This window comes from Prunus mume, linkage group LG8 (genome assembly GCF_029339155.1).
Source record: "Prunus mume cultivar Tortuosa linkage group LG8, ASM2933915v1, whole genome shotgun sequence".
Classification (NCBI taxonomy): domain Eukaryota; kingdom Viridiplantae; phylum Streptophyta; class Magnoliopsida; order Rosales; family Rosaceae; genus Prunus; species Prunus mume.
Genome location: NC_142705.1, coordinates 3,823,810 through 3,842,374, shown reverse-complemented (window position 1 = coordinate 3,842,374; position 18,565 = coordinate 3,823,810). Strand labels below are relative to the sequence as shown.

The window sequence follows — 18,565 nt, the reverse complement described above, 5'->3', positions numbered from 1 at the left end:
AGACCACTTAGCAAGTGAATGCCTTTTTCCACTTGACTAAACTTCGTTGGCTCCTACTTTGTTTTATTATTATTGAGCTAAAATAAAAATAGAGAATCCCCTAATATAAATTGAATTTCCTTATGCTAAAGGACTATGTTTGGTCAGACCGAAACAAAAAGGACTGGAAATCTCTACAAATGATAAAATATAGAAAAGGGCACTTGTCTTCACACCCCGCATCAATTAGTATCGCACCGTTGAGTAGCTACTTATCAGATTGGCAAAATCCTCGAGGATTATGAACGGCTATAATCCAATGCTTGGCTAACAAGTAAAGGATTATGAACGGCTATGGTTACGTGCGAGTTCGATGAGATTAGGATTCGTTTTTAGTTTCGTTCTATGTATTTTATTTTCAATTTCAGGTTTGTCCCAGTGAGATTAGGATTTCCTTATTCTGAAAGGACAGGAATTGGTCTGAATTGTTTATAAATACAAGTCCACTTGTTCTCACACTTGGCATAGCAAGAAAAGAAACCCAGTAGAGTTACCTCAATCAAAGACGATCCATCAATATCACTAATCTTCGTCTTCTTTTTTGACAGTGCAAGCAAACTTGTTGTAGATGGACTTCGAGCAGTTTTATCGTTGTTACTCTGTCTCCTCAATTGGCAAGCCACATGCGGAAAACGGTGATAAAATTATAATGCCGCTGTCGGCTCTCCATCGCCTTGTTTGGGGTCCACAGGTGGCCTACCCTATGCTGTTTCAGCTCAACAATCCCAATTCTGAATCTGGACGAGTTACTCATTGCGGGGTCTTGGAATTTGTTGCTGATGAGGGCTTTGTATTTTTACCATCTTGGATGATGCACAACCTGCTTTTACAAGAGGGTAACCTTGTTCATGTCAAAAGCCAAAGCCTTGGGAAGGGAACATATGTCAAACTGCAACCTCACACCAAGGACTTTCTTGATATCTCAAACCCTAAAGCCGCTCTGGAGACGGCGTTGAGGAGCTACTCTTGTTTAACCATTGGTGACACTATCATGCTTCCTTATAACAGCAAGAAGTATTACATCAACATAATTGAAACAAAGCCCGCCTCTGCAATCTGTATAGTTGATACCGACTGCGAGGTTGATTTTTCCCCTCCTCTTGATTATGTGGAGCCTGAAAAGAAGCCAGCACCATCCACTCTGCCAACAAAGAGACCACAAGAAGTTGAAGAAGATGAACAAGAGACACCAGAAAAGATAGCAAAGTTCAGTCCCTTCACTGGTTCAGCCAGACGATTGGATGGAGAACCGGTCTTGACACAATCCGTTGCACCTGCAGTTCCCTCTCCTCCAGAACTCAAGCAGCGCCAACTGGAGAGTGAAAATGGAACCAACAAAAAGGGTTCTAAGTCATCAGCTTCTGCTTCACTTCAACATTCTGGAAAGGTTGTGTTTGGTTCAAATGTGAACCGGCCTGCGAATGCAATCCCAAAAGTTGCCCCAAACAACCGCAGCAGGCAAGAGCCCCCTCACAAGGCAGAAGAGCCAAAGTTGCAAGCATTCACAGGGAAGAAATATACCCTGAAAGGGTGAAGTTGGGGCATATCGATCCTTCCTCTAAAACATATGAATTAAACGCTTAGCTAATATGTAAAGGGTTAGGAACGGCTATGGTTGAAAACTTGGATAATAAGTAATACCCAGAGTGGGAGAATCTGTTTCCTTTATTATTTCCTTGTTCTGAATACCATCAATTAAATTTTGAAGCAATTGGAATTGTTATCTTTTCTACTCCTTGTTCTCTGATTCTTCCTTTTGTAATTTTCATACATGATTGGTGCCATTAAAATAACAACTCGATGTACGTAATAAATATCTTTCATACATACATTACACATAATTGGTATTGTTTGGTTGTTAAGCTCATTTATCCTGGATTGGATTGCGTAATAAAATAGGGGATGTAAACTGTGAGTAGTTACTTTTATTGCTTGCACTCTCAGGGAATTAAGTTGCTTGCATCTCTAAATCTTCTCAATGGTGGGGTGACTTTTGTTGAGCATCGGAGCAAGATATGCAGAACCTCCTTCACTAATTTTCTCTAAGGCTGTTATCAGATACACAATTCTGAGTTTTCTGTTCTCTGCTTTCTTCCTCATTCTTCTCTAAATTCCTACAACATCGCCTGTATGATTGACAGGAACACAATAAACTTTTCCTGAGCCGCCACTTCCAATCATAGTACTTATTGACACTCTGAAATTCACCCTCTGAAATGTGGTGAGCTTCCAATCAGAATCCGATCTGTTTCTCTTCCAATAAGCTTTGACCATGAAGAATGATAAGGACAAAGCCAACAAGGACAAAAGTATGCCCAAAGTTAAGAGCAATGCAAGATATGTAGACCAAATTTTGCTGGACTTTCGAGGTTGAGAATTACATATGCTGAGTTTTGCTGAGGGCCTAGTTGCACAGAGACCTTGATTGTCCAAGAAGCTTCCGTCATAAGCAGGATTTTCAAATTCAATTGGGATCTTCCCAGATAGGTGATTGGAAGAAAGATTGAAGTTGCTGAGCTCCAGATTCCCAAGTTGAGCTGGAATTTGGCCAGAAAATTGGTTTTCTGAAAGGTCCAGTTCAGTAATGACTGGTAGAAGACCAAGTCCTGCTGGAATTGGTCCAGAGAGTTGATTTTGACTGAAATTAAGAGCGTTGAGTGATTTCCATGATATAATCTCTGATGGAAGGAAGCCAGTAAGCTGATTCTGATCAAGAGAAAGAGTGATTAAGCTAGGAAGAGCAGTAAGTTCCAGAGGGATAGTACCGTTAAAAAGGTTATTACCGGCGTCAAAAACCTTCAAGTTCCAGGATGACACCCCGGTTGGAATGTTACCTGAAAATCTGTTATCTCTTATTTCCAGCCGTGTAAGATTCCCAGACATTTTCTCAGGAAGCTCACCGGTAAAAGAGTTGTTGCTCATCAGCACGTGAATCAAGTTTGGTGCTGTCCACATGCCACTAGGAATGTTCCCAGACAATCCATTATCATAAACCTTCACTTTTGTTAAACTCGTGCAATTTCCAAGAGAGCTTGGTAACTCCCCAGTGAGATTGTTCTCATAAGCTACAAGTGTTGACAGCTTACCCCAATAGCACAAATGGTCTGGCAGTTTGCCAGTGAGCCTATTCCCCGAAACCTCGAACCCTTCAAGCTCTGAATACCTTCCAAAGTCTGGAGGCAATGTTCCAGACAAATTATTGATGAACACTCTGAACTGTTTGAGATTTGGTAGACGGCCAATGCTTGCTGGAACCGCACCAGAAAAACCATTTAAAAACAAAGCTAACTCTGTTAACTTGGTAAGGTTTCCATAATCTTCTGGTATTGGCCCTGTTAAATCGTTGCCAGAAATATCAATAATACTCAAGTTCAATGCTTCAACCACTTGAGATACATTCCCAGACAGGCTGTTGTTGAAGAGGTAGATTATACTCAAATTCTTCAACAGAAACAAACCACTTGGGATTGTCCCATTTAAACTGTTGTATGCCAAATCCAAATGTTCCAGTGCTGCCATTTCTCCAAGTGTTCCGGGGAGTTCTCCATTCAGATTCGATCCGCGTATATACAAATTCTTCAAGTTTTTCAACTTGGTGAAATTGGAAGGCAGATTCCATGGCACAAGATTTGTATTGAAAGAGAGACTTAGGTTTTTAAGATTGGACAAGTTACCTATTTCTGGTGGCACAGAACCATTAAAGTTGTTCATATACAGGTGCAGGTTCCTGAGCTCTTGTAACCGCCCAATAGCCGCCGGTATGTCACCAGAAAAGTAGTTAGCGCCAAGGTCAAGGTATTGAAGCCGAGGCAAGCTGTCGATATCTTCAGGAATCTTGCCATCAAAGGAGTTTTGAGAGAGGTTCAAGTATTGTAGCTTTGAACAGTTGTAGAAAGCTTTTGGGAACTCTCCAGTAAAGTTGTTGTAGCTGAGATCAATGAGTGTGAGGTTCTTGAGATCACAAATGAAAGGTGGAACTGGGAGGGTGATGTTCGTGTTGACCAGAGACAATCCGGTGACAGAGTTGTTTGTGCAGGTGATCTCAGGCTGCCAGGAACAGTGGGAAGTGTTTGATGTTGATGGAATCCAATGGCTGAGGAACGGTGGAGATTGCAAGTATGACTTTAGTTTTAGAAGAACAGCTTGTTCTTGGTCTTGCAATGACTGAGAGTTGGCATGGCTGATGAGGAGTGGGGGGAGGAAGAGAAGGAAGCAGAGATGGGTGTGGAGAGAAGATGTTGGGGTTGGTTTATTCATTTGGTGATGGAGGTTCAGAAGTTGGTTTGTTCCCGCGGCATGAACTCTGGTTTTGAGGACAAGACAAGTTAGAGGAATTTGATTTTCTTTTAGGAGGAAAGAAAATCACCAAGTTGGAAAGTGGAAACTTGATCAAAACTATTTGCAGGGCAATTTGAGTGGAGGACCTGGAAAATGATGGTCAACAGAGACGATTTATTCTACCACCAATTAGTGGAGGATTGTGCTTATCAGTGCTTAGCTAGTTGATACCAGTTGACTTTGTGTTTTGTTTTGATCAAATGGGGGTTGTGGGGTTTCCACAAATGTCCGCAGAAGATAAGGCAAGTTTTCAAATAAAACAAGGCAGGCTGAAAGCCAAACGTGACGTACGTGAAAGGCAAGACGGCATTGAAAGTTCCTTCCTGGAATGTCACGTGTGAACAGAGAACGCCATTGTTGAATGAAGACTTGATTTATTGCTTTTTAATTTTTAATGGGAGACTTTGATCCCATATTATTATTATTTTCAATCGAAACACTATGAAGGGTAAGATGAACAACGACAGCACGTCTGGTTTTCCACTGATACAGACAGGGGAGGGAGAAAAATGAAAAATAAAATTCCACAGGAAAGAAAAGTTGCAGAGGTGTGACGAAATGGCATTCATTCATGTGGGTGGGTTGTTGTCCTAACACACTCACATTTGTTTCTTCCACCAGTTCCAGAAGATGCACAAAATTTCAATTCATGTTATCAAATCAATGGACTGGTTATCAAATCAATGGACTGCTTTTAACTTTGGAGAAAAGTTGAGTCATGATATCAAATCAATGGGTTTTGGTGGAAATAGATTTGTAGTCTGTCAAATGTATGGACTGCATTATTTCTAGAAGCTGAGATAGTGAAAAGCAGTATGCATCCAGATGCAGTGTCACTTGTGAGCTTTTGAGTCAAAAACCAAGCGTCAAGGACCTTGCTGATAACTTAATAAAATCACAAAGTTCTTTGGATATTAATTAAGGGATAGGATTTCTCCACTTCCCTTTTCTCCACCTACACTCTATTTTACTTTTTAATACTTTTTAATTAATTTTGTTCATTTTCTTTCATATTCTACCCTTACCCTACATTAATTTCTTTTTATTTCACTTTTATATTAGTTCTTTTTCTTTATACTTAATTTTCCAACTTGCACTCTATTTTCAGTAATATTTTTTTCCTTTAATCGAGAAAGAAATTGAGTTTTTTTTTTCCCCTTTAATACTGAAAAGTTCTTTTCTAACAGTGCAAGCAAACTTGGTGAAGATGGACTTTGATCAGTTTTATCGTTATTACTCTGTCTCCTCAATTGGCAAGCCACATGCGGAAAACAGTGATAAAATTATAATGCCGCCGTCGGCTCTCCATCGCCTTGTTTGGGGTCCACAGGTGGCCTACCCTATGCTGTTTCAACTCAACAATCCCAATTCTGAATCTGGACGAGTTACTCATTGCGGGGTCTTGGAATTTGTTGCTGATGAGGGCTTTGTATTTTTGCCATCTTGGATGATGCACAACCTGTTTTTACAAGAGGGCAACCTTGTTCACGTCAAAAGCCAAAGCATTGGGAAGGGAACATATGTCAAACTGCAACCTCACACCAAGGACTGAGCTTCAGATTCCCAAGTTGAGCTGGAATTTGGCCAGAAAGTTGGTTTTCTGAAAGGTCCTGTTAGATTGTAGAGGAAACAAAGTGATTTTATTAGATTGGAAGAGAATAGTACATGGCTTGGTGTAGGCTAATTGGCCTTCTTAGCATATTGGCTTATTGGCCACTACACTTGGTTTAAATTGATTTGGGTTATTTGGCCCTTACACCTTGATTGATGAGCTTATTGGCTCTCAACATAGCTTTTCTTTGGGTAGCTCTTGGCTCCTTAATGGTTTGGGAGTTCTTTGTTAGACTCCCCATATGACTTGGTTGGGTAGTTTTTATGCTCCACCTTGTATGACCACATATATGTCCATTTATAGACATAATCCACCGCCATACCTTGGTCCGCCGACTTAGGAAGTTAACCCCAGCCACATATGTGTGGCTTTCTCTAGATAATTCTCCAAGGTTGCGTGTGGCTGCCGACTTCCCATCAAGCTATAGTACTTTCTTCAAGTTTCTAGATTTTTCTACAAATATGCATTAATTTCAACAGGTCCAGTGCAGTAAGGACTGATAGAAGACTAAGTCCCGCAGGAATTGGTCCAGAGAGTTGATTTCGACTGAAATTAAGAGTGTTGAGTGAGTTCCATGATATAATCTCTGATGGAAGGACTCAATTGAAATGTATAAGAGAGTTGGATGACCTAATTGCCTCGAAAAAAAAATTCGGAGATCCAAATTGTAACTCGAGGTAAAGTTTAGGGACCTCTACTATTAAAAACCCTTTCATTAAATCCTGCAAATGATTTTGAAGTCTCTAATTTCCAACTTGGTTTTGTTGGGTTTTCGACGTTCCATAAAAGGAAATGAAATTATTCTAGTTAACTTGTCCTCAAACCAAGACTGTTCAAACTGCGGGAACAGACCAACTTCTGAACCTCCATCACCAAATGACTAAACCAACCCCAAAATCTTCTCTCCACACCCACCTCTTCTTCCTTCTCTTCCTCCTCCTCCTCCTCCTCATCAGCCATGCCAACTCTTAGTCATTGCAAGCAGTGGCGGATCAAGGATTGTTACCTTATGAGGTCATAATGTTAAAGTTCCAATTTTCTTTTTAAAATGAAACAACGCAACCAAAAAAAAAAAAAAATTTATAAACACACCAAACTTATTCCAACTAACAAAAATATCATTCAATAAATCAAGCTCATATATGTATTATGTAAGCCATAAATTTCATCAAAATAATAACACCAACCCAAATAATAAATAAACTCACCCAAAAAATAAAATACCTTGAATATTAAAAAAAAAAACACAATGGGTTTTGAAACATTAACCTTGAGGTTGAATTCAATTCAAAGACCACTATGGTAAGTGATATCTTTATGCTATTGATGTATACTTACAATATTTATAGGTCTACTCAACAGAATTAAAATAATATTAAAAAAAACCCTAACAGATATCTTCCTTCTAAAAAAAATTATGTCGGCTCATTTCTTATCCCTCTCAGTCTTCTTCTTCTTCCCCATCCTCTCTTTTCTTCTCCCATGGTCTTCTTCTTCTTCCTCTCTCTCTCTCTCTCTCTCTCTCTCTCTCTCTTCTTCCTCCCTATTTCTTCTCCCTAGCAGCTTGCATCTTCTTCTCCATGGGGTCGTCTCCCATGGCTGCCAAGAGAAACCAAGAACCTCCAAGCCATTTCCAGGGCTGCCATGGGGTCGTCTGACCCCATTGACCCCATGGTGGATCCGCCATTGATTGCAAGACCAAGAACAAGCTGTTCTGCTAAAACTAAAGTCATACTTTAGTTGGAGATTGCAAGTATGACTTTAGTTTTAGCAGAACAGCTTGTTCTTGGTCTTGCAATGACTGAGAGTTGGCATGGCTGATGAGGAGGAGGAGGAGGAGGAAGAGAAGGAAGCAGAGGTGGGTGTGGAGAGAAGATGTTGGGGTTGGTTTAGTCATTTGGTGATGGAGGTTCAGAAGTTGGTCTGTTCCCGCGGTTTGAACAGTCTTGGTTTGAGGACAAGTTAACTAGAATAAGTTCATTTCCTTTCATTTCTTTTAATATATTTAATTTTCTTACGATAGTTCACTTGTTTTTAGACTTTTAGACTTTTTTTCGTTTGTTATTTTCCATTCCAACACCTTTTCTATTTCTTTTCCACCTTCCATCTCTGATTCTGCTACCTTTCCTTTTCTTCCTCCATCTTTCCTCGTGTTGTTCCCTTTTTGTTTTCCTGTTTTCCCCTTTTCTCAGAGCACAACTGTGAAATTAATGCATATTTGTAGAAAAATCTAGAAACTTGAAGAAAGTACTATAGCTTGATGGGAAGTCGGCAGCCACATGCAACCTTGGAGAATTATCTAGAGAAAGCCACACATATGTGGCTGGGGTTAACTTCCTAAGTCGGCGGACCAAGGTATGGCGGTGGATTATGTCTATAAATGGACATATATGTGGCCATACATAGTGGAGCATAAAAGCTACCCAACCAAGTGTGAGAGCCAATAAGCTCATCAATCAAGGTGTAAGGGTCAAATAGCCCAAATCAATTTAAACCAAGTGTAGTGGCCGATAAGTCAATATGCTAAGAAGGCCAATTAGCCTACACCAAGCCATGTACTATTTTCCTACAATCTAATAAAATCATTTTGTTTCCCCTACAATTCTAACAACAAAAACAAACTTTTTTTTATCCATCCATATTTATTATTTATCCTCCGTTGTTTTGTTCTCTTTTTTTTTTCTCCTTCCATTTGACATGGCTCTAGATACTGATCAGCTGGTCATCCAACTGGAGGACTCGCTTGAGCTCGGCGGCTTACTTACTGGTGTACCTCTTAAAGGCATTTTACATAAGGCTTGGGATCAGTTTGGAGAGGCTAAGATTAATATAGTAAAAGAAAATCTTCTTGCTATAACGGTGAAAAATGAATATATGGCGGCAAAGCTCCTCTCTGTCAGTCCGTGGTTTGTCATGGGTTCGGGGGTGTATTTAATTGAGATTTTAAAAGATTATTTAGAGATTAAAAAAAAAAAGTATTGTAGATTTAAGCATAATGTATTGACTTACAGGATTTTGTTGGCGTGACTTGTGGATATTGATTTACTTTCCTTACACACCAAGGATTCCTATTTTATTTGTAATTGATTTACTTTAATTCCTGATTTCCTACTGTAAATAGATTTAGGAATTTATTATTTACTTGCCCATTCAGGTTTTGTTGTATTATAAATATGACCTCCTACAAGGAGAAGAATACATAGAAAATTCCCACAAACAAATATTCTCTTATAGTTTTCATATTTTATCATGGTATCAGAGCGGCGATCTTGGAATTGGTGACTCTAGTTTCAAACCCCCGCCGCCGCTATGGGGGTTGATGATTTTTTCAACCCTCATGGAGGTAGCACCACCGACTCATTCTCTCATTCTCAACCAACCATACCTGAGTTGAATGCCCAAATGGCTCAGCTCCTACAGATGCAGACTTTGGCCCCGAATTTGATCCTGAATCAGGATCCTATTTTGATGACCTCGAACCCGATCAGGAATCCGGATCCTATTTTGACGACCCCAACCCCGACCTCGACTATGACGACGACGACCCCGACCCCGACTCCGAAGACGATCTCGACCCCAACTCCGATGATGACCACAACCCCGAATTTGTCTATGATTCAGACCTCGATCCCGATTTCGACTCCGACTCAGCCTCAGATCCCGATCCGAATTCCTACTCTACCTATATCCTATGCATCTTCCGCTGCACAGATTATGACTTCTCGACTAACGACACCGACACATGGACTAGATTGCGCATATTGTGGTGATTCGAGACACTCGTGAGACTTGTTTTAAATTGCATGGCTACCCCGATTGGTGGGCTACTCTTAAAGATCGAGGACAATGCAATACGACCAGTAATGGTACTGGTTATGGATTCCATACTTCCGATAAGATTGATTCCAGGAGTTGGATAATTGATTCCGGTGCAACTGATCATATGACGTTTGATCCTGATGATTTTTAAATACTACACAACCTCGACGAACCTGTATTGCAAATGCCAATGGCGTTACTTATCCTGTGACAGGGGCTGGCACTGTTGCACTCTCATCCTCTCTCACACTGTCTAATACTTTACTTGTTCCATCTTTATCTACTAAATTGTTGTCCGTTAGTCAGCTTACTGAACAATTGAATTGTTGTGTACTCATTTACCCGAGTTTTTGTTTGCTTCAGGATATTCACACTAAGGAGATTCTTGGTCGTGGTACTAAGAGAGGGGGGCTATATTATGTCGATGACTTCAGTCCTGGCATGGCTAACAGTGTGACGCATCCCTTTGATAGCAAACAAAAGCAAATTTGGTTGTGGCACCGTCGATTGGGACATCCGTCTTTTAGTTATATGAAGCATCTTATACCAGATTTATTCTCAGGTTTCAAGGACTCCGACTTCACATGTGATACTTGTATTTTGGCTAAGAGTCACCGTGTGCCCTACCCGTTGAGTACGAACAAGTGTACTACTCCATTTACGTTAATTCACTCTGATGTCTGGGGACCTTCACCTATCACTGCTCCTCTGGTGTTCGATGGTTTGTCACATTCATAGATGATTGTACACGGATGACATGGCTTTATTTGTCTGAAGAATAAAAACGAAGTGTTTTCCCGCTTTTAATCATTCCACAAACAGATGAAAACTCAGTTTAATGCTCAAATCCAGATTCTTCGCTCCGACAATGGTGGAGAATTTGTCAATCATGACTTTCAGACTTACTTCCAACAACATGGAATTATCCATGAGACGACTTGTCCTCAGACACCGCAACAAAATGGTGTTGCTGAACGAAAGAATCGACATCTTCTTGAAACCGCCCGAGCACTTCGATTGGCGCTCATGTTCCTCGCCATCACCGGGATGATGCTATTGTCACCGCAGTTCACCTAATCAACCGCATGTCTTCTGTGTATTGACTTTTAAAACTCCCTTACAGTGCTTGCGCAACACGACCTCTGCCCTCTGCTTTTGGTACTCACACCCCGAATTTTTGGATGTGTGGCTTTCGTTCATCTCCACAAAAATCAACGTAGCAAACTTGATCCATGTGCGCTTCGTTGTGTTTTTGTGGGTTATGCCACTCATCAGAAAGGCTACCGTTGTTATCACCCTTATACCCGACGTACCTATGTCACTTTGGATGTGACCTTTCTGGAATCTGAGCTGTTCTTCCATGACCCATCATCCAATTCTACGCTTCAGGGGGAGATACGAAATGAAGAGCAGAATTGGAGCAACTTGGAAAACGAAGAAATTCTCCTATGTACAGAAATAATTGATCATCCCGAGTCTGGAGCACAAGATTACTCTCTGCCGAAAAGCGACCAATCGCCCATTCATAGCGATCAATTACCTGACCCACCTGATCCATACGAAGATATTTCTGATCCGAGTCTCACACCTACAGACAATACAGAACAACAAGATGAAGACCCCCCCTCTAACTCAACAGTACCAACAGACCAATCTCCTGAGAATATCCTTGAGGTAACTACTCCTACTAGACTTGTGCATTTAGAGGATAAAACTATTGGATATCAATTACCTTTCAGGCAAAATCGTGGGAAGCCACCAAATCGCTATTCACCTGATATTGGCAAGACATCCAAGTATCCAATTGCAAATCATGTATCTACTGAGAAGCTGTCTGAACCACTCAAGGCTTTTGTGCATCAGTTGTCTGCTATCCATATTCCAACCAAGGTCTCTGAAGCATTGAAAGATCCTAAGTGGGTCCAAGCTATAAAAGAGGAGATGAAAGCTCTTGAGAAAAATCAGACTTGGACATTGGAGACTATACCACGAGGAAAAAAGACTATCGGATGTAGATGGGTGTTTACTATAAAACACAATGCAGATGGATCTATCGAGCGATACAAGGCAAGACTTGTGGCAAAATGGTACACACAGACCTATGGTATAGACTATGAAGAAACCTTTGCTCCAGTTGCAAAGTTAAACACCGTCAGAGTCTTATTGTCCCTTGCAGCTAATTTGGATTGGTCACTACACCAGTTTGATGTAAAGAATGCTTTTCTACATGGCGAACTCACGGAGGAGGTGTACATGGACATTCCTCCTGGTTATAATACTACTCAGACTGGAACAGTTTGCAGGCTACGAAAAGCATTGTATGGGTTGAAACAGTCACCACGTGCATGGTTTGGACGGTTCACCATGGCAATGAAGAACAATGGTTTCAAACAGTGCAACTCAGATCATACTTTGTTCTTGAAACATCGGAAAGGGAAGGTAACAACATTAATAATTTATGTTGATGATATGATTATTACTGGGAATGATAAACAGGAAATATCACAGCTACAAGACTATCTGGCTACAGAGTTTGAGATGAAGGATCTAGGTGGACTCAAGTATTTCTTGGGAATTGAGGTGGCTCGATCGCAGCGAGGCATATTTCTCTCTCAAAGGAAATATGTCTTGGACTTGTTGACAGACACAGGAATGCTAGATTGCAAACCTGCGGACACTCCTATTGTTCAGAATCATCATCTTGGAGAATATCCGAATCAAGTTCCAACTAACAAAGAAAGATACCAAAGGTTAGTGGGAAGATTGATCTATTTGTCACATACTCGACCAGACATTGCTTATGCAGTGAGCGTTGTCAGTCAATTTATGCACTCTCCAAGTGAAGACCACATGAATGCAGTTCTTCGGATACTTAGATATTTGAAGTCTGCACCTGGAAAAGGACTTATGTTCTCAAAGCATGGTCATCTAAATATTGATGGTTATTCAGATGCAGATTGGGCAGGTAATGTAACAGATAGAAAATCCACATCGGGTTACTTCACATTTGTGGGAGGTAATTTGGTGACATGGAGGAGTAAGAAACAGAATGTAGTAGCTTTATCCAGTGCAGTTCGAGGCATGACTAAAGGGATTTGTGAACTTCTTTAGTTAAAAAGTTGCTTACTGAACTTGGGTATAAACCTACATCAACAATGAATCTCTTTTGTGACAACAAGGCTGCTATAGCCATTGCACAGTAATCCGGTTCAAGATGATCGTACTAAACATGTTGAGGTGGATCGACACTTCATCAAACAGAAGCTTGAGGCTAAAGTGTTTCAGTTTCCTTTTGTGAAATCCGAGGATCAATTGGCGGATATTTTGACAAAGGCGATTTCCAGAAAGCATTCCACAATTCACTGGATCAGTTGGGCATTGGCGACATCTATGCACCAACGTGAGGGGGAGTGTTGGCGTGACTTGTGGATATTGACTTACTTTCCTTACACACCAAGGATTCCTATTTTATTTGTAATTGATTTACTTTAATTCCTGATTTCCTACTATAAATAGATTTAGGAATTTATTATTTACTTGCCCATTCAGGTTTTGTTGTATTATAAATATGACCTCCTACAAGGAGAAGAATACATAGAAAATTCCCACAAACAAATATTCTCTTATAGTTTTCATATTTTATCATATTTTATTTATGGATTTCTATAATCAAAATTTCTTTTATAGATTGTAAAAGATTTCTTTTAGTCTCCATCGTTGGACTGAAGGCATGGTCATTGATAATGGACCACACTGCACCAGAAACGTCTGCAGAAGATGAGGTAAGGTAATAAAACAAGCCAGGCCAAAGCCAAATGTGACGTGCGGGAAAGGCAAGAAGGCAAAACTTCAATTGAAGCTTCACGGAAGGAGGCCAATGGAAAAATGTGAAGTGTGAACAAAGAACGCCTTTGTTTAATGGAGACTTTGACCCAGCAAAAGTTTAGAGTTTTGGTCCCAGATGTTCACTAAGGCAGGCACGTCTGGTTTTTCACTGATATAGACAGGGAAGAAAAAAAACGAAAATAAAATTCAACCAGAAGGAAGAATTGCAGATTGTGACAAAATGCCTTTGAATAAAATTAAACTCACCAGTCACCACTTGCTTTGAGGACGTGATGTGAATCACCTAAAAGAAGCGCACTGGCACAAAACCAAAAACTAATTGTTAGAAAGAGGCCTTGAGCTTCCTTCTGTCTAATAGTATAGTTCTAGGTATGCCGGAGTAGTGCGTCATTCTCTACTTATGCTCAAGTTTAAATCCTCATTTTTGTATATTAGAATAATTTAGAAGTAATTTAGACTATCATTTATATAAAAATTAGTATAACTTTGGAGTATTCAAAGGGAAAAAGTATACAATAATACAAGGCATACCCTTCATCTAAAAAAAAGGAAACAATATTATTTCCTTGTTTTGTTTTGGGTCTAAGAGGGAGAAACACTTGTGTGAAATAGGGATAGCATTGTCTTGCTATTCTCAGTCAATCACGACATGTCACGTGGGATAAATTTTTCACGTGGCAGTCTGTGATTGGCATGGGATAGCAAAACAGTGTTATCCCTTCAAGTTTTTTTGCTAGAGGGGCCAGTCCTAGTAGAACAAGATGGCCATTACCTCGAGTAGTTACAAATAAAGGATTATGAACGGCTATGGTTGAAAGCTTGGGTAACAAGTAACAGTTGGAGAGAATATGTTTCCTTCATTATTTCCTTGATCTAATTTCCATCATCAATTAAAGCATTGTTTTTCTAACCTACGGGTATAATTGAAAAACTAAACAAATTTTACTTCTAATTCCTCTTGTTGAACTCAACCAAGCTTATCAAACATTTGTTGCCAAACTACCATCACAGTCTTCCAGTATCTGCTCGCGCTTCGAATTCTTGAGCAGAGGAGCACCAACATAATCAGTCTTTTCTCTGTGAACTCCTGGATGGCCGCATCGGAGCAAGATTTGCAGAACCTCTTTCATGGAAGGCCTAGTAGAAGGAAGTTTCTCGGTGCAATAGATGCCAAGTCTGAAAACGGAGCACATTTCATCCAAGTAGCAAGGTTCTTTGATGTCCTTGTCCAAAGCATCGGCAAGAGGGTTGTCTTCTTGAACATGGCGCCATGCCCATTCGGCAAGAGCAGTGTGTTCGTCGCCATCATTAGCTTCCCTTCCAGTGGTCAACTCCAGAAGGACGACCCCAAAACTATATACATCAATCTTCTCATTCACTCGTATTGTATGAGCACATTCTGCATTCAAGTGAAAATAAAATAAAATAAAACCTGTGAGATTGCTAATAGAAACAGAGGAAAAATAACACATATTTATTTAGGAACGAACTTTAACATTTGTAGGGTGCAAGGTTTACCTGGAGCAATGTAGCCAAAGGAGCCAGCAACAGCCGACATTGTAGCAAGTTCTCCTTGCTTGACCAACATCTTGGCTAGACCAAAATCTGCTATTTTTGCATTAAAATCAGAGTCTAACAAGATGTTACTCGATTTCACGTCTCGATGCACAACGGGTGGCACACAGTCATGATGCATATAGCGGAGGCCCTGAGCTGCCCCCACTGCAATATGCAACCTCTTAGGCCAGTCCAGCACAAAATGGTGGACTGACCTAGAGAGATTGGATGGCCTGTTTCTCTTGTGCAGCCATCGATCCAGACTTCGATTCTCCGAGTACTCATAGACAAGTAGTTTTGAATTGTCCTTGGATATACAGCACATCAGCTTCACTATGTTGGCATGTCGAATGGAACTCAATATCTTCACTTCTGCAAGAAATTGTTTTTCAAGCTTCTCTTCTAACTTCTTATCTTTCCAAATCTTTTTCACGGCAACAACATCGCCTGTACGATTGACAGGAACACAATAAACTTTTCCTGAGCCGCCACTTCCAATCATATTACTTTCTGTCAATCCTGAGAGAATTTTTGACACTCTGAAATTCAACCTCTGAAATGCGGTGAGCTTCCAATCAGAATCCGATCTGTTTCTCTTCAAATAACCTCTGACCATGAAGAATGATAAGGGCAAAGCCAACAAGGACAAAAGAATGCCGAAAGTTAAGATCAATGCAAGATATGTAGACGAAATTTTGCTTGACTTTCGAGGTTGAGAATTACATATGCTGAGTTTTGCTGAGGGGCTAGTTGCACAGAGACCTTGATTGTCCAAGAAGCTTCCGTCATAAGCAGGATTTTCAAATTCAATTGGGATCTTCCCAGATAGGTGATTGGAAGAGAGGTTGAAGATGCTGAGCTTCAGATTCCCAATTTGAGCTGGAATTTGGCCAGAAAGTTGGTTTTCTGAAAGGTCCAGTGCAGTAAGGACTGGTAGAAGACCAAGTCCCGCAGGAATTGGTCCAGAGAGTTGATTTCGACTGAAATTAAGAGTGCTGAGTGAGTTCCATGATATAATTTCTGATGGAAGGAAGCCAGTAAGCTGATTCTGCTCAAGGGAAAGAGTGATTAAGCTACGAAGAGCAGTGAGTTCCTGAGGGATAGTACCGTTAAAAAGGTTATTACCGGCGTCAAAAACCTTCAAGTTCCAGGATGACACCCCGGTTGGAATGTTACCTGAAAATCTGTTATCTCTGATTTCCAGCCGTGTAAGATTCTGAGATATTTTCTCAGGAAGCTCGCCGGTAAGAGAGTTGTTGCTCATCAGCACCTGACTCAAGTTTGGTGCTGTCCACAAGCCACTAGGTATGTTCCCAGACAATCCATTATCAGAAACCTTCACTTCTGTTAAACTAGTGCAATTTCCAAGAGAGCTTGGTAACTCCCCAGTGAGATTGTTCTCATAAGCTACAAGTGTTGACAGCTTACCCCAATAGCACAAATGGTCTGGCAGTTTGCCAGTGAGCCTATTCCCCGAAACCTCGAACCCTTCAAGCTCTGAATACCTTCCAAAGTCTGGAGGCAATGTTCCAGACAAATTATTGATGAACACTCTGAACTGTTTGAGATTTGGTAGACGGCCAATGCTTGCTGGAACCGCACCAGAAAAACCATTTAAAAACAAAGCTAACTCTGTTAACTTGGTAAGGTTTCCATAATCTTCTGGTATTGGCCCTGTTAAATCGTTGCCAGAAATATCAATAATACTCAAGTTCAATGCTTCAACCACTTGAGGTACATCCCCAGACAGGCTGTTGTTGAAGAGGTAGATTATACTCAAATTCTTCAACAGAAACAAACCATTTGGGATTGTCCCATTTAAACTGTTGGTTGCCAAATCCAATTCTTCCAGTGCTGCCATTTCTCTAAGTGTTCCGGGGAGTTCTCCAATCAAATTTGATCCATATATATGCAAAGTTCTTCAAGTTTTTCAACTGGGTGAAATTGGAAGGCAGACTCCATGGCACAAGTTCTGTATTGAAAGAGAGACTTAGGTTTTTAAGATTGGACAAGTTACCTATTTCTGGTGGCACGGAACCATTAAAGTGGTTCATATACAGCTGCAGGTTCCTGAGCTCTTGTAACCTCCCAATAGCCGCCGGTATGTCACCAGAAAAGTAGTTAGCGCCAAGGTCAAGGTATTGAAGCCGAGGCAAGCTGTCGATATCGTCAGGAATCTTGCCATCAAAGGAGTTTTGAGAGAGGTTCAAGTACTGTAGCTTTGAACAGTTGTAGAAAGCTTTTGGGAACTCTCCAGCAAAGTAGTTGTAGCTGAGATCAATGAGTGTGAGGTTCTTGAGATCACAAATGAAAGGTGGAACTGGTAGGGTGATGTTCGTGTTGACCAGAGACAATCCGGTGACAGAGTTGTTTGTGCAGGTGATCTCAGGCCGCCAGGAACAGTGGGAAGTGTTTGATGTTGATGGAATCCAATGGCTGAGGAACGGTGGAGATTGCAAGTATGACTTTAGTTTTAGAAGAACAGCTTGTTCTTGGTCTTGCAATGACTGAGAGTTGGCATGGCTGATGAGGAGGAGGGGGAGGAAGAGCAGGATGCAGAGATGGGTGTGGAGAGAAGATGTTGGGGTTGGTTTAGTCATTTGGTGATGGAGGTTCAGAAGTTGGTTTGTTCCCGTGGCATAGACTCTGGTTTTGAGGACAAGACAAGTAAGTTTTCCAGTTCCAGAAAATGCACAAATTTTCAATTCATGTGGGCTATGAACTTCGGAGAAAAGTTGAGTGATGATATCAATGGGTTTTGGTTGAAATAGATTTGGAGTTGGTCAAATATATGGGCTGCATTATTTCTAGAAGCTGATAGTGAAAAGCAGCATGCTTGCAGATGCAGTGAAGGGCCAACAACCAAGATGCTGGAAAAAAGAAATGTAAGTCTTTGTTGACCAATCTTGGCCTCTCTTCTAAAACTTTGTGCGTTACTTGTGAACTTTTGAGTTAAAAACAAAAAACCAAGCGTCAAGGACCTTGCTGATATTAATTAATTAATTATCAATCAATTATATTATCACGTTCGCACGTCAAAAGAAATAAGAAAAATTATTTGTAAGATAGTTTACTATCTTAAACTCACGAAAGTGTCTTCTAATCTATGTCAGATTGCAAGAACTCCAGATTAATCTAGTTAAATCTATCTCATCCAGGCCCTTGCAGTGTTCTAAATGGATTACAAGGCTGTTTCTAGTTCTATTCTTTCTATTGAATGGACCCTCGTCAAGACTCTCTATTAATCATACATCATTATTCACCCCGTCAAGAATTGAACAATCGGTTATCTAGATGCATACCAGGCCTTTGGCAGGAAAGTTATAATGGCTAAAGACTTCATTATTTTCATTT

The 18,565-nt window shown here is 40.5% G+C and overlaps 2 protein-coding genes and 1 pseudogene across 2 annotated transcripts; 1 reads left to right on the top strand and 2 right to left on the bottom strand.

Moving 5' to 3' along the window:
• Positions 1-453: 453 nt before the first annotated feature.
• Positions 454-1,772, top strand: LOC103340813 (ubiquitin fusion degradation protein 1 B pseudogene; annotated as a pseudogene).
• A 70-nt stretch (positions 1,773-1,842) lies between these two features.
• Positions 1,843-4,530, bottom strand: LOC107881745 (uncharacterized). The gene has a single exon (XM_016796259.2). The coding sequence runs from the start codon at positions 4,294-4,296 to the stop codon at positions 2,146-2,148; it is 2,151 nt and encodes a 716-aa protein (XP_016651745.2). The 5' UTR covers positions 4,297-4,530; the 3' UTR covers positions 1,843-2,145.
• Positions 4,531-14,491: 9,961 nt separating this feature from the next.
• On the bottom strand, positions 14,492-18,132 carry LOC103340863 (uncharacterized). The gene is given in 3 exon segments (XM_008244324.3): positions 14,492-15,053; positions 15,173-17,126; positions 17,128-18,132. Coding segments are annotated over 3 exon segments (3,057 nt in total). The 5' UTR covers positions 17,812-18,132; the 3' UTR covers positions 14,492-14,634.
• Between the last annotated feature and the right edge of the window lie 433 nt (positions 18,133-18,565).

Bases quoted from the DNA above. Each gene is read 5' to 3' on its own strand.
- LOC107881745 (XM_016796259.2), bottom strand. From the start codon at position 4,296: ATGAATAAACCAACCCCAACATCTTCTCTCCACACCCATCTCTGCTTC.